This window comes from Oncorhynchus mykiss, chromosome 25, assembly GCF_057628025.1.
Source record: "Oncorhynchus mykiss isolate SJ-2025 chromosome 25, ASM5762802v1, whole genome shotgun sequence".
Classification (NCBI taxonomy): Eukaryota; Metazoa; Chordata; class Actinopteri; order Salmoniformes; family Salmonidae; genus Oncorhynchus; species Oncorhynchus mykiss.
This window is the reverse complement of record NC_143046.1, coordinates 82,303,438-82,329,234: the sequence shown is the minus strand read 5'-3', so window position 1 is coordinate 82,329,234 and position 25,797 is coordinate 82,303,438. Positions and strand designations below refer to the sequence as shown.

General features: G+C 43.7%; 1 protein-coding gene across 2 annotated transcripts; it reads right to left on the bottom strand.

The window, feature by feature from the left end:
- On the bottom strand, positions 1-20,682 carry LOC110505845 (dihydropyrimidinase-related protein 5). 2 transcript variants are annotated; one of them, XM_036962832.2, is made up of 14 exons: positions 20,495-20,682; positions 17,487-17,541; positions 17,091-17,303; positions 8,869-9,027; positions 8,422-8,601; positions 7,996-8,064; positions 6,855-6,899; positions 5,458-5,533; positions 5,057-5,213; positions 3,834-3,975; positions 2,871-3,013; positions 2,263-2,470; positions 1,977-2,142; positions 1-1,825 (listed from the first exon to the last, which is right to left on the bottom strand). In XM_036962832.2, the coding sequence occupies exons 2-14, from the start codon at positions 17,532-17,534 to the stop codon at positions 1,740-1,742; spliced, it is 1,692 nt and encodes a 563-aa protein (XP_036818727.1). In that variant the 5' UTR covers positions 17,535-17,541; positions 20,495-20,682; the 3' UTR covers positions 1-1,739. The 2 variants fall into 2 exon arrangements, with proteins under 2 accessions (XP_036818727.1, XP_090075492.1); XM_090219366.1 differs by lacking the exon at positions 20,495-20,682 and adding an exon at positions 17,643-17,770.
- Between the last annotated feature and the right edge of the window lie 5,115 nt (positions 20,683-25,797).

The window sequence follows — 25,797 nt, the reverse complement described above, 5'->3', positions numbered from 1 at the left end:
TTGACGTTTCAGTGTGGTTTTATTTGCACTCAAACTTGTGCTAAAGAGCTGCAAGAACACATAGGATAAAACTAAAACAAACCTCAGTGAAAACACCAAAGGCTGTGCAGCACCAGTAATGACCTCATCTGCAGTCTATCGCACAGTGGTAAATGAAATAGGCTATGGAAAAACAAAGACGTTTAAAGCATATTCTCATCAAATAAAACTAATGTTCTCAGTAGTTTACAATGGAAGTGTGTAAAGACAACTCAAAACAGAAAGACAGTGGTTTTCATAGACACTCTTGAATAACATGTCATCCAGTGATATAATGCATTGACTGACATTGACATAAATAAACTCTGGAGAACATGCATTTTGTATATTTAAAATTGCCCTTATAATACCCAACATTCAATTTTATTATAGATCATGCAAGGTGTTCCAACCTTGGAAACGTCAACTGGAAAGATATACAAAACTGTCAAGTACGTTTCAGTGCAAGTCAAGACCAGAATTCCACAGTGTTTTGTGCTAAGTGTTGTGTGCTCAGTAGTTAACTTGAACATCCTAAGAGGAATCACAATGATACACATGTTAAGGGCATATTATCTCTATACATTAACTGTATATGTGGATAATGAGAGACTTCGCTGGTGAGAAAAAAGGCATTTCAGAGTGGAGCTAGCTAGCTTGTTGCAGACAGAGGAAAGTACAGTAATATCACCACTTATTACACATAGAACACTGCTAAATATGAGTCAAATCAGTGTCCTATGCCACAACATACAGTAAACACAGCATAGCTTCATTCATATTGATGGGAGATGAGATGACCAGAAAGGAAGAGAGTGCTACTATATTAAAATGTAAACAGGAATATAGAAGGTATAAAACCTCTGCACTTACTTAGGTCAAAATACTTAGGCTGTCATCCTCAGTTTTTCAGGACTCATTTATAATTTTACAGTGCCCTAAAGGGGACTGACATATTCTCAATAACATTGTAACATAAAACATAAAAGTCACATTTAAAAGTATCAGCTTGCATTTGCGTTTTAGTCAACAGACAAATGTAATGGTGAATGAAACCCGAACAGAAAATAGGTGTTTCACACAAAATGATGGTATCCACGTTGAGAGACATCCACGTTATTTCATGTCAAGTGCAATAATAAATAACTAATCATATTTATTCATGAAGATTCTGTATTAGTAGAAAAAGTTGTTTTGTTACACATCAAATAATGTAAGGAAAAGGCAGCTAAGTAGTACATGATACAAGTGCAGCATTGTAGGTTTAACAGAGAAATAACCCCCCCCCCCCCCCCCCCCCCCCACAACCATTAGTGTATAATGACTTACAGTACTCTAACATGCATCCAAATATCCAATACAGTCAACTAGCAACTTATGTTAGCTGCTGCGGAAATTTAGTTGAAATTTGTCTAAATTTAAAAACAAAACTGTAATATTATTTTTTAAAGTTAAGCCCAATATTGTTCAGGTTTCGACCATACAGGCAGATATGCCAATATTAAAATGTCATATAAAAATGTTATTCAGACTGTCATCATATATACACTAAATACTTGGCGTGTTCGTTTTTCAAATAAAATGTGAATTATGTTTTTCTTTCTATGCTTTCTGGGAGAACGTAACAAGCAGTTGTCTTGGTTGGCCCTGGTTCCATTCTTCATTGTAATTGAGAACTATGGTAGCTGTTTGGTTCTAGAACTCACTAGTCTTCCACACAGTTACCAGATTCCACTGGATCGACCACCTGGGGGGGCCAGAATCCTCGCAGAAGATCTCTTTGGGGTTTTATCATCGATCTGGGAACCTGGAGAGATTGATAGACAACAAGATAAATTACAATCTGTCAGGTTAGCAAAAATGAGCTAATTGTTCATGAGACAGAATAGACACTGCATCATAGCTGGTGATTAATACAGTTCTCTACGCCTTAGAGGCAGGGATGCAGTGTGTGTTACCAGAGAGGCTGAAGCTAGACTCATGCAGGTCTCGCTGTCCTCCGTGCTTGGTGTGTGGTCGCGTTGGAGTGTCCCCGTCACACGGTCCACAGTCCTTCTTCCCAGAATGCATCACTGCTACGTCTCCTTCGTACGGCTCACGCTCCACCGCCTTCAGGGCCTGACACTGAGGAGAGTCAGGTATGGTAAGCAGGTATGGAGAGTTTATGCCATTTAAAGGTCACATTCTGTCTGCTGTAAATTAACATTTTAAAATCCACATCCTGTTGATAACTTTGTACAGTACCTTCTCCCGCTGCACCATCTTTTTATAGAGGTAGTCTGGGAAGGTCCTGAGAGGATAGAACTTCCCAGAGCCCTCAGAACACGTGAACACTCCGTTCTCATAGACCAGACGGCCACGGCTGATGGTAACCAGGGGGACACCATGGCAACGGAGACTCTCGTACAGGTTGTAGTCTCCACCCTGCACCTGGTTGTCCACAGAGATGGTCCTGGAAACAGAGAAACATGTCGTCTTCACACCTACTACTGTTATTGGTCTTGTGTGGCTCAGTCTGAAAAACGCTAGTAACACCAGCATTGTAGGATAGATTCTCGCATGGATCATGGGCAGAACATTTATTCACTCACTGTTACTGTAAGGCTGAATTTAATGCAAGGCGCGTTGTGGCCCAACGCACTAGACAGCCGACAATGTGCCTTTTAAAGGTTTTTCCCCCGACATTCACAGCGATCACATTCATGTCGGGACACATGTAAATTAACCTTTCAAAGTCTGTTAAAGGAAAACCTTAACCTTCCCCAGGGAGGTTCAACCTCCCCCCAGGGGGTAAAGGGTTGATGTAGCGATAGTAGTGAGATGGGAGGGAGTGAGTGGCTTGTTTTACATACCTGGTCCCTTCTGGGTCCCAAACCACCACGTCAGCGTCAGCCCCTGGGATGATCCTACCCTTCCTGGGGTACAGGTTGTAGATCTTCGCTGCGTTGGAGCTGGTTACCGCAACAAAACGGTTCTCATCCATTTTGCCTCCAACCTAGATTAGCAGGGGATCAAAATGTTCCATGTCAGAGGGAGAAGGAAATTCTGTTATCAATATGTTTACCAATGGAATCAAACATCATATGCCTTTATCATGGACCAACAAATTCATTTCTGTCTGCACCATGGTACAAGTTAGTTACAGCACCAATAGCAGATCTAATCTTTCTGTTTTCTTTCTATCCAGCCGTAGAGCTTTGCCTTCATACATGCCTTCATGTTTTTAGCCATCTGGTCGTAGAGCACAGATCGTTGCCTAGACAGATACTTATAGTATTATACATACTATAATACATCGTTGCCTAGACAGAGATACTATAATACTATTTATATCGTTGCCTAGACAGAGATATTATAATACTATTTATATCGTTGCCTAGACAGAGATATTATAATACTATTTATATCGTTGCCTAGACAGAGATATTATAATACTATTTATATCGTTGCCTAGACAGAGATATTATAATACTATTTATATCGTTGCCTAGACAGAGATACTATAATACTATTTATATCGTTGCCTAGACAGATCCTATAATACTATTTATATCGTTGCCTAGACAGATCCTATAATACTATTTATATCGTTGCCTAGACAGAGATACTATAATACTATTTATATCGTTGCCTAGACAGAGATACTATAATACTATTTATATCGTTGCCTAGACAGAGATAATACTATTTATATCGTTGCCTAGACAGAGATACTATAATACTATTTATATCGTTGCCTAGACAGAGATACTATAATACTATTTATATCATTGCCTAGACAGAGATACTATAATACTATTTATATCGTTGCCTACCACTCCTCTCTCCCAGATGACGCTCATGCGGTCCTGGATGCCTGGGACTCCGTGGGGGATCTTTGTGAAGTCATCCTTGCCCATAGCCTTCTGTTTGGTGGTAAAGGGACGGTGGTCAGACATCACTACGTTCAGAGTGTCACTGCAGTAGACAAGAGAGAGGGAGGAGATGATAGGTCAGGGGAAACACACACGCATTTCATTAACTTTGATTTGATAACACAATGTTCAGAGTGTCTCTGTTAAAGACCAGAGAGAAGGAGGAGAGGACGAGTCAGGAGGGAAATTGAGTTGAAACATGATACTATCACTGAACGCCAACAGACTGGTGCCTGGATTATATTACTGAACGCCAACAGACTGGTGCCTGGATTATATTACTGAACTCCAACAGACTGGTGCCTGGATTATATTACTGAACTCCAACAGACTGGTGCCTGGATTATATTACTGAACGCCAACAGACTGGTGCCTGGATTATATTACTGAACTCCAACAGACTGGTGCCTGGATTATATTACTGAACGCCAACAGACTGGTGCCTGGATTATATTACAGAACGCCAACAGACTGGTGCCTGGATTATATTACAGAACGCCAACAGACTGGTGCCTGGATTATATTACTGAACGCCAACAGACTGGTGCCTGGATTATATTACTGAACGCCAACAGACTGGTGCCTGGATTATATTACTAAACGCCAACAGACTGGTGCCTGGATTATATTACTGAACGCCAACAGACTGGTGCCTGGATTATATTACTAAACGCCAACAGACTGGTGCCTGGATTATATTACTGAACGCCAACAGACTGGTGCCTGGATTATATTACTGAACGCCTACAGACTGGTGCCTGGATTCAAGCCAACGTAGATTTACGATCTGTGCACAGCAATAGAATTTAAGACAATTCCCAATGATGAAAATGAAATGATGAAAATGCTGCGGATGTCGGCTCAAATATTAAACACGTTTAGCAGATTACAAAGGAAACGTTCCCCTCTTACTTCCCCAGTAGACTCATCAGGTAAGTGTGTGTGTGTGTGTGTGTGTGTGTGTGTGTGTGCTCTTACTTCCCCAGTAGACTCATCAGGTAAGTGTGTGTGTGTGTGCGCGCTTACATCCCCAGTAGACTCATCAGGTAAGTGTGTGTGTGTGTGTGTGTGTGCTCTTACTTCCCCAGCAGAATCATCAGGTAAGAGTGTGTGTGTGCTCTTACTTCCCCAGCAGACTCATCAGGTAGTTTGGTGTATTGGGGTCCAGGCGTAGAGGAGGCACTGTGACGTAGGCTGCAGCATGGGCCCAGTCCTGGTGGTAGTACTGCAGCCCGTTCAGCACTGCATGGGCCGTGGTGGTCTCCCCATGGACCACTTTACCTACAGACAGATCAGTAAGATGGGTTCCTACAGAGCCATAGATAGTCATATGTAGTGTGTAGAATGTAGTATTGGCCAGTTACTGTACAAGACAGACGTTCACAAATCATTTGTAGTGAAGACCACATCAGACCAAGCCAGCAGAGGGTAACAAACCACAGGAAATCTCTGATCCGACAGGACAGAACAGGACAGGTAGGACAGGACAGGAAGGACAGGACAGGAAGAACAGGACATGCCTTACCCTGCATCTTGGCTGTGGCGAGCACATTTCCCGCTGACATGCTGGACACGTTGACAAGGTAGATAGGGCAGTGGGCCTGAAGGAGAATGACAGAGAGAGAGACAATATGTTTCCTTTGCTTTCACCAGAAAAACCATTGCCCTTAATATGGCAGGGTATTTCCCAATCAGTTACACTATACACACAAAACAGTATGTGGACACCCCTTCAAATGAGTTGATTTGGCTATTTCAGCCACACCCGTTTGTTGACAGGTGTATAAAGATTGAGCACACAGCCATGCAATCTCCATGGATAAACATTGGCAGTAGAATGGCCTTACAGAAGAGCTCAGTGACTTTCAACGTGGCACCGTCATAGGATACCACCTTTCCAACAGCCCCGGTCAACTGTTAGTGCTGTTATTGTAAGGTGAAAACATCTAGGAGCAACAACCGCTCCGCCGCAAAGTGGCAGACACTTCAGCACCCAGCGGTCCCGTTCTGTGAGCCTGTGTGCTCACAGAACGGGACCGCTGGGTGCTGAAGTGTCTGTTCTCAGTTGTAACACTGACTACAGAGTTCCAAACTGCCTCTAAAAGCAGCATCAGTACAAGAACGGTTTGTCGAGAGCTTCATGAAATGGGTTTCCATGGCCGAGCAGCCGCATACAAACCTAAGATCACCATGCGCAATGCCAAACGTAGACTGGAGTGGTGTAAAGCTCGCAGCCATTGGACTCTGGAGCAGTGGAAACGCGTTCTCTGGAGTGATGAATCACGCTTCACCATCTGGCAGTCCGACGGACGAATCTTGGTTTGGCAGATGCCAGGGGAACGCTACCTGCCCGAATGCATAGTGCCAACTAAAGTTTGGTAAAAGAGGAATAATGGACTGGAGCTGTTTTTTAATGGTTCGGGCTAGACCCCTTAGTTCCAGTGAAGGGAAATCTTAACGCTACAGCATACAATGACATTCTAGTCGATTCTGTGCTTCCAACTTTGTGGCAACAGCTTGGGAAGGCCCTTTCCTGTTTCAGAATGACCATGCCCCTGTGCACAAAGCGAGGTCCATATAGAGATGGTTTGTCGAGATCGGTGTGGAAGAACTTGACTGGCAAGCACAGAGCCCTGACTTCAACCCCATCAGTGCCCGACCTCACTAATGTTCTTGTGGCTGAATGGAAGCAAGTCCCCACGCAAGTCCCCATGTTTCAACATCTATTGGAAAGCCTTCCCAGAAGAGTGGAGGCTGTTATAGCAGCAAAGGGTATTAACTCCATATTAATACCCATGATTTTGGAATGACATGTTCTGATGAGCAAGTGTCCACATACTTTTGACTCACGTGGTGTACCACTGTGCTGATGTGCTTGATGATATAAAAAATGCAACAACTTGACACAGAACACACACTCACCCTATTGGCGATGGTAATCGCACGATGGGTGGCCTCTGCCTCCAGCTGTGAGAAGAAACAGAATATTGTGGTGAGTAGCATAAGGCGCTGCTCAAAAGCTCATTACAATATTATGAAGGGCTGATATCCATAACACTAGGGTCATTACAATATTATGAAGGGCTGATATCCATAACACTAGGGTCATTGCAATATTATGAAGGGCTTATATCCATAACGCTAGGGTCATTACAATATTATGAAGGGCTGATATCCATAACGCTAGGGTCATTGCAATATTATGAAGGGCTGATATCCATAACACTAGGGTCATTGCAATATTATGAAGGGCTGATATCCATAACACTAGGGTCATTGCAATATTATGAAGGGCTGATATCCATAACGCTAGGGTCATTGCAATATTATGAAGGGCTGATATCCATAACGCTAGGGTCATTACAATATTATGAAGGGCTGATATCCATAACGCTAGGGTCATTACAATATTATGAAGGGCTGATATCCATAACACTAGGGTCATTGCAATATTATGAAGGGCTGATATCCATAACGCTAGGGTCATTACAATATTATGAAGGGCTGATATCCATAACGCTAGGGTCATTACAATATTATGAAGGGCTGATATCCATAACGCTAGGGTCATTACAATATTATGAAGGGCTGATATCCATAACGCTAGGGTCATTACAATATTATGAAGGGCTGATATCCATAACGCTAGGGTCATTACAATATTATGAAGGGCTGATATCCATAACGCTAGGGTCATTACAATATTATGAAGGGCTGATATCCATAACGCTAGGGTCATTACAATATTATGAAGGGCTGATATCCATAACGCTAGGGTCATTACAATATTATGAAGGGCTGATATCCATAACGCTAGGGTCATTACAATATTATGAAGGGCTGATATCCATAATAGAATTGTATTCCATCATGTCTATGAAGCACTGAAAGAAAGACAAGGGAGTATGTGGTCGGATATGAGTACAGGCTACAAGAGTAAAGAGAAGGTCTTCTACCTCTGCGTTGCTTGCTCTTTGGGGTTTTAGGCTGTGTATCTGGAAATCCCTTTGTGACAACTTCTGATGTAAAAAGGGCTTTATAAAATCCATTTAATTGGTCTTACCTCCTCTGGTCTGCTGATCTCGATGCCCTCAGGGCCGCTGATGCCCAGGTCCAATGCCTCCTTGGCGCCCTAGAAAACCCACAGGATGAGGTCATGAATCCTGGTGTATGTGTTGCATCAACCATAGAAATAGAGAGTACACTAAATATGTCCGCCGGCCCATCCATCACGTAACGTTGAATGTCCGTTCTAGTAATTCTAGCTCTATGGTCTCTGTCTCACCTCTGCTCTGCCACCAGTTCTCACAACACAACTCATATGAAATTGCACTTACCAAGCCTACCTGTAAATATCCTTTAATATTGCCTCATTGAGATACGTTTTTAGAAGCTGAATCATTACAGATCATTTCTTTCTGTTCAAAGATACGATGGAAGAAAAGTCAGTGACATGGAACTACATATTGAATCAGAGACTCTGACCCACCTCGGCCACCAGCTCTCCGTTCTCAGCAAGTACGCGGGCCACGGCCCCGATGTCCTTACAGTTCTGTAGGGCCTGGAAGAGCTCAGAGTCCCTCAGCATGAACAGGTCCTTATAGGCCATGAACATCTGGAACGAGTTGATGCCTTTATCTCTCACCAGGCTCTCCATCTCAGCTCGTACCTATAGGTCAGGGGTTAGAGTTTAGAGTTCACCTGTACAAGATGAACAGTCAGGAGTCACACCTTTTCACATTATCGTGCCTACCTGAATATGTACTGTGATATCTTCCTTTCATAATGTATTTTCCAGCACAGATCCAGCAACTTGTGGATGTGTAATCAGGCCAGTGTAGTAAAGATTGGCTCTGTTCGGTTCATCTTAGCTCAGTAAAATGGAAAAGGGTATAATACCACCGGACTCCAGTTGTCAAAGGAGTATGACAGTTACCTTTGGCCCCCACCAGGTGACCCCCATATGCAGGGCGTAATCGCAGCAGGCTTTATTGTCAGCCTGGGAGCGGGTCTTCTCATAGGCTTCCAGCAGAGATTCGTTCTTCTCTGGTAACACATGTCCTATAACCATGGTGGTCCCTCCAGCCAGGGCTGCCTGTACAAGGAATAGAAAAAGATGACATACTCACATTCAATGTATTTGAGCAGGTCTTTATAAAAGGTGATGGGACCTAGGTAGTGGAAACGTTGTCACCTATAAGGCACAAGGCAGCATAGGTTGTATTAGAGGACACACACATGCCCTCTAAGGCCTCGTAACCTTGTCACATCTAGTTAGTAGGTAATTGCATTGATTATTCTCTATAAGTTTAGAGCAAGACAGAATGAACACATCACTGTTGCCCCAGCTTTGAAATTAATCAACAGTAAAATGTGTCAATTACCCATAACGTTGGCCTTAACGTTTATTTGCTGGGTGAATGTTATAGTCTGCACCCCAAATGGCACCCTATTCCATGTACTACGGACCACCTATGGACCCTGGTCAAAAGCAGTGCTCTATATAGGAACTAGGGTGTCATTTGTAACACACACACGGAAAACCCATACATCTTTCAGTAACCCAAACCAGGGGGGGTCTAATGAAGAGTTATTATAGTAATTAAAGACGGTCAGTGAGCTAACTAATGTGTATCAAGCAGCGGTCAGTCCTCTTATTGTTTATTACAACAAGGACCATCAATCAGCTGAGGCAGACATACTAGATCCAAAATGTAGGAATGAACAATGCGTTATATGGCCATCCTAATAGTCAAACATTTAAAATATGATTCTATAGGATACATTTCTATAATCATAGATTCCGACGTCTGAAAGCTTCACTACTGCTCCATTACATGTTCAGAATCCTTTTTTCCCCCTTCAACGAGTCTGACGCGAAACAATATACTGCTTTCTCGGGAACAGGCCCAGATCCCCATGATTTGCGTGAAGAGGAGAAAAAGGGGCGGAGGACGGGCTGCCCTCTGAGAATTCGTAGGCAATCGAATAACCCCCCACTTCCTTCCATTCTGCTATCAAACGTGCAATCTTTGGACAATAAAATATATGACCTAAGCGAAAGATTAAACTACCAACGGGACATTAAACTGTAATATCTTATGCTTCACAGAGACGTGGCTGAACGACGACACTATCAATATACTGCTGGCTGGTAATACGCTGCACCGGCAGGATAGAACAGCGGTGTCTGGTAAGACAAGGGTTGATGGACTATATATTTTTGTAAATAACAACTGGTGCACAATATCTAAAGAAGTCTCGAGCTGTTGCTCGCATGACGTAGAATATCTCATGATGAACTGTAGACCACACTTCCAACCTAGAGAATTTATCTGTATTTTATGTAGCCGTTTACATACCACCACAGTCAGAGGCTGGGACTAAGACAGCATTGAATGAGCTGTATTCTGCCATAAGCAAACAAGAAAACCCCCACCCAGAGGCGGCGCTCCTAGTGGCTAGGGACATTAATGCAGGGAAACTTAAATCAGTTTTACCTAATTTCTATCAGCATGTTAAATGTGCAGCCAGAGGGAAGGGGAAAATCTTTTAGAAAAACTCTTCACCACCTTTACTCCACACACAGAGACACATACAAAGCTCTCCCTCGCCCTCCATTTGGCAAATCTCACCATAATTCTATCCACCTGATTCCTGCTTACAAGGGAAAATTTAAGCAGGAAGCACCAGTGACTCGGAAAAGTGGTCAGATGAAGCTGATTCTAAGCTACAGGACTGTTTTGTTAGCACAGACTGGAATATGTTGCGGGATTCTTCCGATGGCTTTGATGAGTACACCACATCAGTCATTGGCTTCATCAATAAGTGCATCGATGACGTCATCCCAACATTGACCATACCCCAACCAGAAGCCATGTATTACAGGCAACATCCGCACTGAGCTAAAGGCTAGAGCTGCCACTTTCAAGGAGCAGGACTCTAACCCGGAAGCTTATAATAAATCCCAATATGCCCTCCGACGAACCATCAAACAGGCAAAGTGTCAATACAGGACTAAGATTGAATCGTACTACACCGGCTCTGAGGCTTGTCGGATGTGGCAGGGCTTGCAAACCATTACAGACTACAACAGAAAGCACAGCCGAGAGCTGCCCAGTGACACGAGCCTACCAGACAAGGTAAACTACCTCTATGCTTGCTTCAAGGCAAATAACACTGAAACACGCATGAGAGCACCAGCTGTTCTGGAAGACTGTGTGATCACACTCTCCGCAGCCGATGTGAGTAAGACATTTAAACAGGTCAACATTCACAAGGCCGCAGGGCCAGACGGATTACCAGGACGTGTACTGCTAACCAACTGGCAAATGTCTTCACTGACATTTTCAACGTCTCCCTGTCGGAGTCTGTAATACCAACATGTTTCAAGCAGACCACCATAGTCCCAGTGCCCAAGACCACTAAGGTAACCTGCCTAAACGACTACTGACCCATAGCACTCACGTCTGTAGCCATGAAGTGCTTCGAAAGGCTGGTCATGGCTCACATCAACACCAGTATCCCAGAAACCCTAGACCCACTCCAATTTGCATACCGCCCCAACAGATCCACAGATGATGCAATCTCTATTGCACACCGCACTGCCCTTTCCCACCTGGACAAAAGGAACACCTATGTGAGAATGCTATTCATTGACTACAGCTCAGCGTTCAACACCATAGTGCAATCAAAGCTCATCAATAAGCTAAGTAAAAACACATCCACCATGCTCATCCTCAACACAGGGTGTGTGCTCAGTCCCCTCCTGTACTCCCTGTTTAAGGGCGCTGTACTGCAGCGCCAGCTGTGCCATCAGAGTCCCTGGGTTCGCGCCCAGGCTCTGTCGTAACCGGCCGCGACCGGGAGGTCCGTGGGGCGACGCACAATTGGCCTAGCGTCGTCTGGGTTATGGAGGGATTGGTCGGTAGGGATCTCCTTGTCTCATCGCGCACCAGCGACTCCTGTGGCGGGCCGGGCGCAGTGCGCGCTAGCCAAGGTTGCCAGGTGCACGGTGTAGCCTCCGACACATTGGTGCGGCTGGCTTCCGGGTTGGATGAGCACTGTGTTAAGAAGCAGTATGGCTGGTTGGGTTGTGTATCGGAGGACGCATGACATTCAACCTTCTTCTCTCCCAAGCCCATACAGGAGTTGTAGCAATGAGACAAGATAGTAGCTACTACAACAATTGGACACCACGAAATTGGGGAGAAAAAGGGCTAAAATAAATAAATAAATAAATAAAAAAGTTTGCCGATGACACAACACAATCATCAACAACGACGAGACAGCCTTTAGGGAGGAGGTCAGAGACCTCCTGTGGTGACAGGACAACAACCTCAACGTGATCAAGACAAAGGAGATGATTGTAGACTACAGGAAAAAGAGAACCGAGCACGCCCCCATTCTCATCTACGGGGCTGCAGTGGAACAGGTTCCTTGGTGTCCACATCACCCACAAACTAACATGGTCCAAGCACACCAAGACAGTTGTGAAGAGGGCATGACAAACCCTAATTCCCCCTCAGGAGACTGAAAAGATTTGGCATGGGTCCTCAGATCCTCAAAAGGTTCTACAGCTGCACCATCGAGAGTATCCTGACTGGTTGCATCACTGCCTGGTATGGCAACTGCTCGGCCTCCGACCGCAAGGCAGTACATCACTGGGGCCAAGCTCCCTGCCATCCAGGACCTCTATACCAGGCGGTGTCAGAGGAAGGACCTAAAAATTGTCAAAGACTCCAGCCACCCGAGTCAGACTGTTCTCTCTGCTGCCGCACGGCAAGCGGTACCGGAGTGCCAAGTCTAGGTCAAAGAGGCCTCTAAACAGCTTCTACACCCAAGCCATAAGACTCCTGAACACCTAATAAAAATGGCTACCCAGACAATTTGCATACCCCCTTAATTTTACACTGCTGCTACTCTCTGTTGCCATCTTTAATAACTCTACCTACATGTACATATTACCCCAACTAACCGGTGCCCCCACACATAGACTCTGTACCGGTACCCCCCTGTATACAGTCTCGCTATTGTTATTTTACAGCTGCTCTTTAATTACTTGCTACTTTTATTTCTTATCTGCATTTTTTAAACTGCATTGTTGGTTAGGGGCTCGTAAGTAAACATTTCACTGCAAGGTCTACATCTGTATTATTTGGTGCATATGACTAATACAATTTGTTCTAAATCCTTCGAAAACCAGGTACTGATGTAAAACAACAAAATACAAACTATATTAAATCCTTTAAAACACCAACCGAGTCTGTTACTGTGCTGTTAAGTGCATCATCCAAATAGCATCTTTGAGTCAGCTGACCCTAGAGAGAGTGGAGGAGTGTCTGGTAAGGGTTGTAAGTGTGTCTAGTGTAGTGTGTTTGAAAACTATTGTCTTCAAGCAAAATGACCTGAGGGAAAAGGTTTTTTTCAGCCGTCACTGCAGCAGCCCCATGGTAGCCATGGAAACAAAAAACGATCTGCATTTGCCTTGGTACTCTAGCCAGGCAGCACAGCAGCAGCTACGGTCTATTGATGGGGGGGGGGCTTAGGGTCTGCCAACCCCAGATTAGAAGAATGATAACATACCCTTGTCTAGCTTGTGGTCTAAAACACAGCTATGCTCTCAGACGCTGTGTGTAATCTCTGGGTGGTTGAGCATAATGATGGATGAGTCATCCATGCCCTGAAATGAACTGGGATAGCCCCAGTCTCAGTCTGCTTGCTTCCCCAGCCCCACCACCTCCTCTCTGTATCTCTCGCTTTCCCTCATCTGTCTGTCTCCATCTCTCTCAAATTCAAATTTAAGCGGTTTTATTGGCATGAAAAACATTGAGTCAATATTGCCATAGCAACAAATGTATACAATATACATTGTAATAAAAAAGTATTTTATAATATCAAATAGAGAAATGGAGAGCGACTATTTTAACTGTCTCTCCCTTTATCCCTCTCTCTATCTATCCCTCCAGCTCTCCCTCCAGTGCACTGATAGAACAGCAGAGAAAACAGAATTGAATAGAACAGAATAAAATGGAGAATGGAAAAGAATTATTCAGAATATAATAGAATAGAATTAAATTATTTCCGGCCTGTTTAGTCCGCTGCTGTTTGACTGCATCAGGAGTCAGCACACCCTGCTACAGATTCCACAGCTTCCTGCTACATCATCTATATAAATCATTGATGGGGAAGTGAGTTATGTAATAAAATAAAGAGTACTCAGAACAGAGAATAATGTATCATATCTAACTTGAGTCAGCAGAATTATGCATCCCCCATCTCGGTCTAAATAAATGCAGCATCTGAGTCCTAACCACACCCGGTTTAATTGTAGTTCTCTGAATATTTCTTACTCACTCCCTGAATCCCTAATCAACCCCTAGCTATTTCTGTAGATCAAAGAGAATTGGTCATTTATTGGCAACATGGTAATTACTTCAATTTGCCTTCTGAGAGGTTGAGTGGGATTTTGTCCTTCTATCCAGATCTCCAGGAGTGTGTAGGGATGAGGGAATGAGGGACTAAGGGTCGACTTGGGATTCAGGGAGGAAGGATTCAGGAGTCTGTCTCCACACAAAATCTTAAGTTATTTTCCTCATGCTGCAAGGCACACTGGGAAAATGAGTTTATTTAGTTACCATGGTGGTCCAGTGGGTTACAGTGAGGTGGAATATGTCTGACAGATGGTTGTTAGTTTCCCACAAGGCTGGGTCAATTATCAATTGATGCATGGTAACTACATCTCCGTCTTCCCATAACACCGGATTGACTCTCGTTGCTGTACAAAACCATATAGTGCCTTCTCTAACAATAGTTGCTACCATTACATTTGACCGTTCATCATTGCAATGACCTATTTGTATAGTATATTGCCAAATTCCCAGAGGGCATTGTAATAATGACGTCATTACAACCTGTTCTTCCCACTGGAAATGTCATTGTTGTAACTGAGCATTTGGCATTGCTAGTCCAACCTTGCTGCAGGTTTCTACCAAAATAGAGAGAGAGACAGAGAGAGAGCGTAATGCCAGTCCTAAAACACGTGTCCTTTTTGTCAATGTATCAACCTTGTTTGATACAGCCTTTTTTTACAACAAGTAACCCTGCCTTAATCCCCAAAGAGCAAGCAGCAGCACAGTAGCAAAGTATCCCTAGAAGGAAGAAACCTGGAGAGGAACCAGACTCAGATGCGAGGCCCTCTGGCATTACCCTCAATAACCCAGTGCAGCCAACAGCACTGGTTTATTGAGGGTAATGCATACAGCACTGGGTTATTGAGGGTAATGCCTACAGCACTGTGTTATTGAGGGTAATGCATACAGCACTGGGTTATTGAGGATAATGCATACCACACTGGGTTATTGAGGATAATGCATACCACACTGGGTTATTGAGGATAATGCATACCACACTGGGTTATTGAAGGTAATGCATTCCACACTGGGTTATTGTGTCAGGCCCTGATCCGTTTCACCTGTTCCTGTTATTGTCTCCATCCCCTCCAGGTGTCACTTATTTCCCCCAGTGTATTTATCCCTGTGTTTCCTGTCTCTTTGTGCCAGTTCGTCTTGTATGTTCAAGTCAACCAGTGTGTTTTTCTATTTTCTTTTACTAGTCCTCCCGGATTTGACCTTTGCCTGTTTTTCTGGAGTCCATTCCCGCCTGCCTGACCATTCTGCCTGCCCTGAACTCGAGCCTGCCTGCCATTCTGTACCCCCCGAACTTTGAACTGGTTTTGACCTTTTGCCTGTCCACGACCAGTCTCTTGCCTGCCCCTTTTGGATTGTTAATAAACATCTTGGACTCTATGCCCTTATATATTGAGGGTAATGCCCACCACACTGTTATTGAGGGTAGCGCCTACAACACTGGGTTATTGAGGGTAATGCCTACCACACTGTTATTGGGGGTATGCCTACAGCGCTGGGTTATTGAGGGTAATGCCTACAACACTGGGTTATTGAGGGTAATGCCTACCACACTGTTATTGAGGGTATGCCTACAGCGCTGGGTTATTGAGGGTAATGCCTACAACACTGGGTTATTGAGGGTAATGCCTACCACACTGGGTTATTGAGGGTAATGCCTACCACACTGTTATTGAGGGTATGCCTACAGCGCTGGGTTATTGAGGGTAATGCCTACAACACTGGGTTATTGAGGGTAATGCCTACCACACTGTTATTGAGGGTATGCCTACAGCGCTGGGTTATTGAGGGTAATGCCTACTACACTGGGTTATTGAGGGTAATGCCTACCACACTGTTATTGAGGGTATGCCTACAGCGCTGGGTTATTGAGGGTAATGCCTACAGCGCTGGGTTATTGAGGGCAATGCCCGCAACACCGGGTTATTGAGGGCAATGCCCGCAACACCGGGTTATTGAGGGCAATGCCCGCAACACCGGGTTATTGAGGGCAATGCCCGCAACACCGGGTTATTGAGGGCAATGCCCGCAACACCGGGTTATTGAGGGCAATGCCCGCAACACCGGGTTATTGAGGGCAATGCCCGCAACACCGGGTTATTGATGGCAATGCCCGCAACACCGGGTTATTGAGGGCAATGCCCACAACACCGGGCTATTGAGGGCAATGCCCACAACACCGGGCTATTGAGGGCAATGCCCACAACACTGGGCTATTGAGGGCAATGCCCACAACACTGGGCTATTGAGGGCAATGCCCACAACACTGGGCTATTGAGGGTAATGCCCACAACACTGGGCTATTGAGGGCAATGCCCACAACACTGGGCTATTGAGGGCAATGCCCACAACACTGGGCTATTGAGGGCAATGCCCACAACACTGGGCTATTGGGGGTAATGCCCACAACACTGGGCTATTGAGGGTAATGCCCACAACACTGGGCAATTGAGGGTAATGCCCACAACACTGGGCTATTGAGGGTAATGCCTACAACACTGGGCTATTGAGGGTAATGCCCACAACACTGGGTTATTGAGGGTAATGCCAACAACACTGGGTTATTGAGGGTAATGCCTACAACACTGGGTTATTGAGGGTAATGCCTACAACACTGGGTTATTGAGGGTAATGCCTACAACACTGGGTTATTGAGGGTAATGCCTACAGCAGTGTTTTTTCTCTCAACCTCACAGAGAGGACTCCTGAAGACCACACAGCCAACAGATACCTTGGTGCCGCTGTAGTAGTCGTCCACGGTGGTAGCATTCATGAAAGTCTGCTGGAGGTGCACACTGGTGTCGATCCCCCCGGGGAGGACCAGTTTCCCAGAAGCGTCAATCACCTTGGCCCCTCCCGGGATCATCAGCCCCTCCCCCACCTGCATGATGATGCCGTTCTCAATGTAGACGTCTGCCTCCTGCGTCAAGTCATCGTTCACCACCTGGTGGAAAAAATATGCATGAATCAGGTGATGGGCAGAAGAAAAAAATGAATAAATGAAACAGGTAATATCTGCAACACTCCTCAGTGATTTATTTCAGATGAACAGACAATGTTTCAATCACACTGGGATCTTCACCACCACCATCAATAACCACAACAGCAGTCAACACAACACACCCACCTTGCCACCCTTGATCAGGATCCTGGTTGTCGCTGAACTGGAAGACATGATGGCTCTGGAAGAGAGAAGTGAAGGGTTAGCACTTTTCTCACTTGTGGTGCAGGGAGTTACAGTCGCAAAATTAACATTGTAGAAGATTTTTTATTTTTATTTAACCTCTGCATATTTTCTCTGAAAGAGCGACACGCAGATGAGAAATCACTTTTCACTCATGGAGAAGTGGTATTGCTGGTCAGGAAACGAATACCAAACACTTCAACTACAACTTGGTATATACAAGCAGTGGTACTACTGACAGTCATTGGCATTACATTCAGATGAAGAGGGAGGGACCCATTGAAGAACACAAATGAATCGCTGTGTTCTAAAACAAGTTATAACACAATAAATAGTGTTCTCAGCTTGGCCTGGCCAGGCTGCTGTGACATCAACTAGCAGGCTTGACTCGGAGGCTGTGTCTGTCACTGAGTATGACCAAACACCCCTTATCTGTCTGGACAAAAACACACACTGGTTTCTGTCCACCGCAGAATTACATTCTATTATTTTTTACTCTAAAACCACACATGAACCTGTACATACAGTTGAAGTTGGAAGTTTACATACACATAGGTTGGAGTCATTAAACCTCGTTTTTCAACCACTCCACAAATTTCTTGTTAACAAACTATAGTTTTGGCAAGTCGGTTAGGACATCTACTTTGTGCATGACACAAGTCATTTTTCCAACAATTGATTACAGACAGATTATTTCACTGTATCACAATTCCGGTGGGTCAGAAGTTTACATACACTAGGTTGACTGTGCCTTTAAACAGCTTGGAAAATTCCAGAAAATTATGTAATGGCTTTAGAAGCTTCTAATAGGCGAATTGACATCATTTGAGTCAATTGGAGGTGTACCTGTGGATGTATTTCAAGGCCTACCTTCAAACTCAGTGCCTCTTTGCTTGACTTCATGGGAAAATCAAAAGAAATAAGCCAAGGCTTGTAGACCTCCACAAGCCTGGTTCATCCTTGGGAGTAATTTCCAAACACCTGAAGGTACCACCTTCATCTGTACAAACAATAGTACGCAAGTATAAACACCATGGGACCACGCATCCGTCATATGGCGGGAAGGAGAAGCGTTCTGTCTCCTAGAGATGGATGTACTTTGGTCCGAGAAGTGCAAATCAATCCGAAGATCGTACATTTTGGAGAAATGTCCTCTGGTCTGATGAAATAAAAAGAGAACTGTTTGGCCATAATGACTATCGTTATGTTTGGAGGAAAAAGGGGGAGGCTTGCAAGCCGAAGAACACAATCCCAACCGTTAAGCACCGGGGTGGCAGCATCATGTTATGGGGGTTCTTTGCTGCAGGAGGGACTGGTGCACTTCACAAAATAGATGGCATCACGAGGATGGGAAATTATGTGGATATATTGAAGCAACATCTCAAATGGGTCTTCCAAATGGACAATAACCCCAAGCATACTTACAAAGTTGTGGCAAAATGGCTTAAGGACAACAATGTCAAGGTATTGGAGTGGCCATCACAAAGCCCTAACCTCAATCCCATTGAAAAAGCATGTGCGAGCAAAGGAGACCTGCAAACCTGACTCAGATACACCAGCTCTGTCAGGAAGAATGGGACAAAATTCACCCAAGACGAGACGTGGTGGGTGTGAGAGTGTATGCGTTCTCTGTGCACAGTGAGGGCGTATGCAGACTGTGCACCATGCCTACGTGTGTGGGTGTGAGGGTGCGGCAGCTGGAAGGTTTACCACATGCTCCCTCTCCTCATAGCTCCAGATAGGGAGCTGAGATGATCTATATAAAAATGTTGACTAGATGACATCTTGATCAGGCATGCTCAGATGCAAATCTAGGCCAATTTTAAAGGCAGACAGCTGATGTCTAAAACTTCACATTGAAATATGGGAGGGAGGGAACATGCATCAACCATTTGTTATCCATCACTTCTACTGGTTGACCCACATCTTACTGAGTGTTTTATGATGTATAATTAATGAAGGAATGAAGTTACAACAATATGCCTTCCACGGATACCTTCCACGGGTAGAATAGAAACACATACAGGCTACTTATTATTATTTTTTACACATTTCAGGGTGGAGCACAAATAATTAGGCTACTGCAGAAATAATATAGTACCAGCAGGTTGTCTTGTGTAGGCTAGCCTAATGTATTGTCGGACCTAAGTCTTTTACAAATAGTGTTTATAGGATATTTCACAAAATTGTCACAAACATAGATATGACAGTAGCCAACGTGGACAATTGGTCATGGAGTTTGAAACGTTACAGATTGATACAACCATAAATTATAGCAATTCCAACGTTACTGCACATGTTAATGGCTAGACCCTAGCTTATAGTCTATAACAAATAAGGGCAATATTTTCTTTGAATATAATAAATCATAGATCAACAATAATACATCGCACACCCTACATTGGCACAAAGAAACATCGGCCTTCAGGATACATAATGTACCAAACCGATGCAGAAAACAGTTTCCAAAACCCTCCCTCCCATAATAACGGAACACCCTATATTAATAAATACTCTCTTCCATCCCACAGTCTAAAAGATAATGTTGCACTTGGAACCTAGAAATCGATGGGCCAAATTCATAGCATGTGCAATTGGATAGCTAGCTATAGCGCTTACGTTCCCTGTCTGAGTTCCATATGCTGTCTACCGGTAGCCTATTGGGTTATACTTTCGACTACCCAACAAAAGCTAATGATGGCATGAAAGGAATTAGGAAGGCAGAATCAGAAATATACAAGAAGCAGTCAGGACGCCGGGTAGCAGACACTAGACATTCAGCCAGTCAGAATGAGAAACAAAGTATCCACATAAAGCAAGCGTCGTTGTCTAGGGCCGATCCATTGGCTACACCCGCACAGAGTCTGGGTCCCCAAGTCAAAGCTTCTTCACTTTATTCTTAGTACATAACTGTATGCTAAGGCTGCATATCACAATCTCGTTCCACATACCTCTCCTACCGGGCTACGGCTCCAAAACGCCTTTTGGGTTACTTTCTGATAGCCTAGCAGAGCACCAACCCGCTGAATGAGACGAACACTTGCGGTAGACAGTGAGCAGACTCCAGGCTTCTCAACCTCCGGTCACAGCATCCAAGCCCGTGCAACGTGCAGACCCTCCAATCACCGGTAGATAATGCAGATCGGCCACCAGAGGAACCAATCAGTATGCACTTAGGGCGTATCCACTTGGAGGGGGCTGTACCGTTATTTGAAGCAGTGGGTAGGAACAGAGAGGAAGAGGCGAAGAGAGAGGTTTTACTCCGCCTAACATCTGTCCACGAAAAAAAACCACGAAGTGAGGAATCTTTGTATGGAGGTCAACGAGTGTCGAATTTGGTCAACAAAAAATGTAATTGCTAATTTGCTATATAAGGCTTATGTGATCGAATAGAAGTTTCCTAACAGTGATCGAATAGAAGTTTCGTAACAGTTAGGTTGTTACAAATGTACTAACAATATAAATGTACAAATAACGTAAGTGAAGCATGTGGCATTTCGGCAACTTAGAAAAAAAAACATATCAGAGTTGTACAAATTGAGATGCTCTGGTATAAGTTGGACCGCAGAGTGAAGGAAAAGCAGCCAACAACTGCTCAGCATATGTGGGAACTCCTTCAAGACTGGAAAAACATTTCTCATGAAGCTGGCTGAGAGAAAGCCAAGAGTGTGCAAAGCTGTCATCAAGGCAAAGGGTGGCTACTTTGAAGAATCTCAAATATAACATATATTTTGATATGTTTAACATTTCTTTGGTCACTACATGATTCCATATGTGTTACTTCATAGTTTTGATGTCTTCACTATTATTCTACAATGTAGAAGATAGTACAAATAAAATAAAACCTTGAATGAGTAGGTGTGTCCAAACTTTTGATTTGGTACTGTATATATACAGTTGAAGTCGGAAATTTACATACACTTAGGTTGGAGTCATTAAAACTCATTTTTCCAACCACTCCACAAATTTCTTGTTAACAAACTATAGTTTTGGCAAGTCGGTTAGGACATCTACTTTGTGCATGACACAAGTATTTTTTCCAACAATTGTTTACAGACAGATTCTTTTACTTAGAATTCACTGTATCACAATTCCAGTGGGTCAGAAGTTTACATACACTAAGTTGACTGTGCCTTTAAACAGCTTGGAAAAATCCAGAAAATGATCTCATGGCTTTAGAAGCTTCTGATAGGCTAATTGACATCATTTGGGTCAATTGGAGGTGTACCTCGATGTATTTCAAGGCCTACCTTCAAACTCAGTGCCTCTTTGCTTGACATCATGGGAAAATCAAAAGATATCAGCCAAGAGCTCAGGAAAAAATGGGAGACCTCCACAAGTCTGGTTCATCCTTGGGAGCAATTTCCAAATGCCTGAAGGTACCACGTTCATCTGTACAAACAATAGTACGCAAGTATAAACACCATGGGATCACGCAGCCACCATACCGCTCAGGAAGGAGACGCGTTCTGTCTCCTAGAGATGAACGTACTTTGGTGCGAAAAGTGCAAATCAATCCCAGAACGACAGCAAAGGACCTTGTGAAGATGCTGGAGGAAACAGGTACAAAAGTATCTATATCCACAGTAAAACGAGTCATATGTCAACGTAACCTGAAAGGCCACTGAGCAAGGAAGAAGCCACTGCTCCAAAACCCGCTAAGAAAAGCCAGACTACGGTTTGCAACTGCATGTGTGGACAAAGATCGAGAAATGTCCTCTGGTCTGATGAAATAAAAATATAACTTTTTGGCAATAATGACCATTGTTATGTTTGGAGGCTTGCAAGCCGAAGAAGACCATCCCTACCGTGAAGCATGGGGTGGCAGCAGCATGATGTGGGGGTGCTTTGCTGCAGGAGGGACTGGTCCACTTCACAAAATAGATGGCATCATGAGGATGGGAAATGATGTGGATATATTGAAGCAACATCTCAAGACATCATTCAGGAAGTTAAAGCTTGGTCTCAAATGGGTCTTCCAAATGGACAATGACCCCAAGCATACTACCAAAGTTGTAGAAAAATGGCTTAAGGACAACAAAGTCAAGGTATTGGAGTGGCCATCACAAAGCCCTGACTTCAAAAGTATAGAACATTTGTAGGCAGAACTGAAAGAGCGTATGCTAGCAAGGAGGCCTACAAACCTAACTCAGTTACACCAGCTCTGTCAGGAGGAATGGGACAAAATTTATCCACCTTATTGTGGGAAGCTTGTGGAAGGCTACCCGAAACGTTTGACCCAAGTTAAACAATTTAAAGGCAATGCTACCAAATACTAATTAAATGTACTGTATGTAAACTTCTGACCCACTGGGAATGTGATGAAAGAAATAAAAACTGAAATAAATCATTCTCTCTACTATTATTCTAACATTTCACATTCTTAAAATAAAGTGGTGAACGTAACTGACCTAAGACAGGGAATTTTTACTAGGATTAAATGTCAGGAATTGTGAAAAACTGACTTTAAATGTATTTGGCCAAGGTTTATGTAAACTTCTGACTTCAACTGTATATAATATATATATATATATATATATATATATATATATATATATATATATATATATATATATATATATACAGTGCCTTGCGAAAGTATTCGGCCCCCTTGAACTTTGCGACCTTTTGCCACATTTCAGGCTTCAAACATAAAGATATAAAACTGTATTTTTTTGTGAAGAATCAACAACAAGTGGGACACAATCATGAAGTGGAACAACATTTATTGGATATTTCAAACTTTTTTAACAAATCAAAAACTGAAAAATTGGGCGTGCTAAATTATTCAGCCCCTTTACTTTCAGTGCAGCAAACTCTCTCCAGAAGTTCAGTGAGGATCTCTGAATGATCCAATGTTGACCTAAATGACTAATGATGATAAATACAATCCACCTGTGTGTAATCAAGTCTCCGTATAAATGCACCTGCACTGTGATAGTCTCAGAGGTCCGTTAAAAGCACAGAGAGCATCATGAAGAACAAGGAACACACCAGGCAGGTCCGAGATACTGTTGTGAAGAAGTTTAAAGCCGGATTTGGATACAAAAAGATTTCCCAAGCTTTAAACATCCCAAGGACCACTGTGCAAGCGATGATATTGAAATAGAAGGAGTATCAGACCACTGCAAATCTACCAAGACCTGGCCGTCCCTCTAAACTTTCAGCTCATACAAGGAGAAGACTGATCAGAGATGCAGCCAAGAGGCCCATGATCACTCTGGATGAACTGCAGAGATCTACAGCTGAGGTGGGAGACTCTGTCCATAGGACAACAATCAGTCGTATATTGCACAAATCTGGCCTTTATGGAAGAGTGGCAAGAAGAAAGCCATTTCTTAAAGATATCCATAATAAAGTGTCGTTTAAAGTTTGCCACAAGCCACCTGGGAGACACACCAAACATGTGGAAGAAGGTGCTCTGGTCAGATGAAACCAAAATTGAACTTTTTGGCAACAATGCAAAACGTTATGTTTGGCGTAAAAGCAACACAGCTGAACACACCATCCCCACTGTCAAACATGGTGGTGGCAGCATCATGGTTTGGGCCTGCTTTTCTTCAGCAGGGACAGGGAAGATGGTTAAAATTGATGGGAAGATGGATGGAGCCAAATACAGGACCATTCTGGAAGAAAACCTGATGGAGTCTGCAAAAGACCTGAGACTGGGACGGAGATTTGTCTTCCAACAAGACAATGATCCAAAACATAAAGCAAAATCTACAATGGAACGGTTCAAAAATAAACATATCCAGGTGTTAGAATGGCCAAGTCAAAGTCCAGACCTGAATCCAATCGAGAATCTGTGGAAAGAACTGAAAACTGCTGTTCACAAATGCTCTCCATCCAACCTCACTGAGCTCGAGCTGTTTTGCAAGGAGGAATGGGAAAAAATGTCAGTCTCTCGATGTGCAAAACTGATAGAGACATACCCCAAGCGACTTACAGCTGTAATCCCAGCAAAAGGTGGCGCTACAAAGTATTAACTTAAGGGGGCTGAATAATTTTGCACGCCCAATTTTTCAGTTTTTGATTTGTTAAAAAAGTTAGAAATATCCAATAAATGTCGTTCCACTTCATGATTGAGTCCCACTTGTTGTTGATTCTTCACAAAAAAATACAGTTTTATATCTTTATGTTTGAAGCCTGAAATGTGGCAAAAGGTCGCAAAGTTCAAGGGGGACGAATACTTTCGCAAGGCACTATATATATATATATATATATATATATATATGTGTGTGTGTGTGATTGGGTGTATAGACATATAGACAGTATATGGATAGAATATGTAATTTATCTGAAGAATAGTACATGTACAGCAATAGTTAAATAGGATAGGCCTTGACTAGAATACAGTATATACATATGAAGTGGGTAAAACAGTAGGTAAACATTATTAAAGCAATTAATGTTCCATGACTTTGTACATAGGGCAGCAGCCTCTAAAGTGCATGATAGAGTAACCGGGTGGTAGCCGGCTAGTGGTGACTAAAATTCAGAGAAGGGTACTGGGCGGAAGCTGGCTAGTGGTGACTAAAGTTCAGAGCAGGGTACTGGGCGGAAGCCAGCTAGTGGTGACTAAAGTTCAGAGCAGGGTACTGGGAGGAAGCCGGCTAGTGGTGACTATTTAACAGTTTGATGGCCTTTAGAAATAACCAGTTTTTCAGTCTCTCGGTCCCAGCTGTGATGCACCTGTACTGACCTCGCCTTCTGGATGGTAGCGGAGTGAACAGGCTGTGGCTCGGATGGCTGAGGTCCTTGATGATCTTATTGGCCTTCCTGTAACACCGGATGCTGTAGATGTCCTGGAGGGCAGGCAGTGTGCCCCCGATGATGCATTGGGCAGACCACACCACCCTCTGTGAAGTCCTGTGGTTGTGGACGGTACAGTTTCCTTACCAGGCGGTGATACAGCCAGACAGGATGCTCTCAATGGTGCATCTGTAAAAGTTTGTGAGGGTCTTAGTGGCCAAGCCGAATTTCTTCAGCCTTTTGAGGTTGAAGAGGCACTTTTGCACCTTCTTCACCACCATGTCTGTGTGGGTGGACTATTTCAGATTGCCAGTGATGTGTACACCGAGGAACTTGAAGCTTTTCACCTTCTCCACTACAGTCCCATTGATGTGGATAGGGGCGTGCTCCCTCTGCTGTCTCCTGAGGTCCACGATCAGCTCCTTCATTTTGTTGACGTTGAGGTTATTTTCCTGGCACAACTCCGCCAGGGCCCTCACCTCCTCCCTGTAGGCTGTCTCGT

Bases quoted from the DNA above. Each gene is read 5' to 3' on its own strand.
- LOC110505845 (XM_090219366.1), bottom strand. The intron at 5,534-6,854 runs GTGAGTGTGTGT...ATTCTCCTTCAG, and splicing joins CGATTACCATCGCCAATAGG to GCCCACTGCCCTATCTACCT. The intron at 3,014-3,833 runs GTAGGCAACGAT...CTGCTAATCTAG, and splicing joins TCATCTGGGAGAGAGGAGTG to GTTGGAGGCAAAATGGATGA.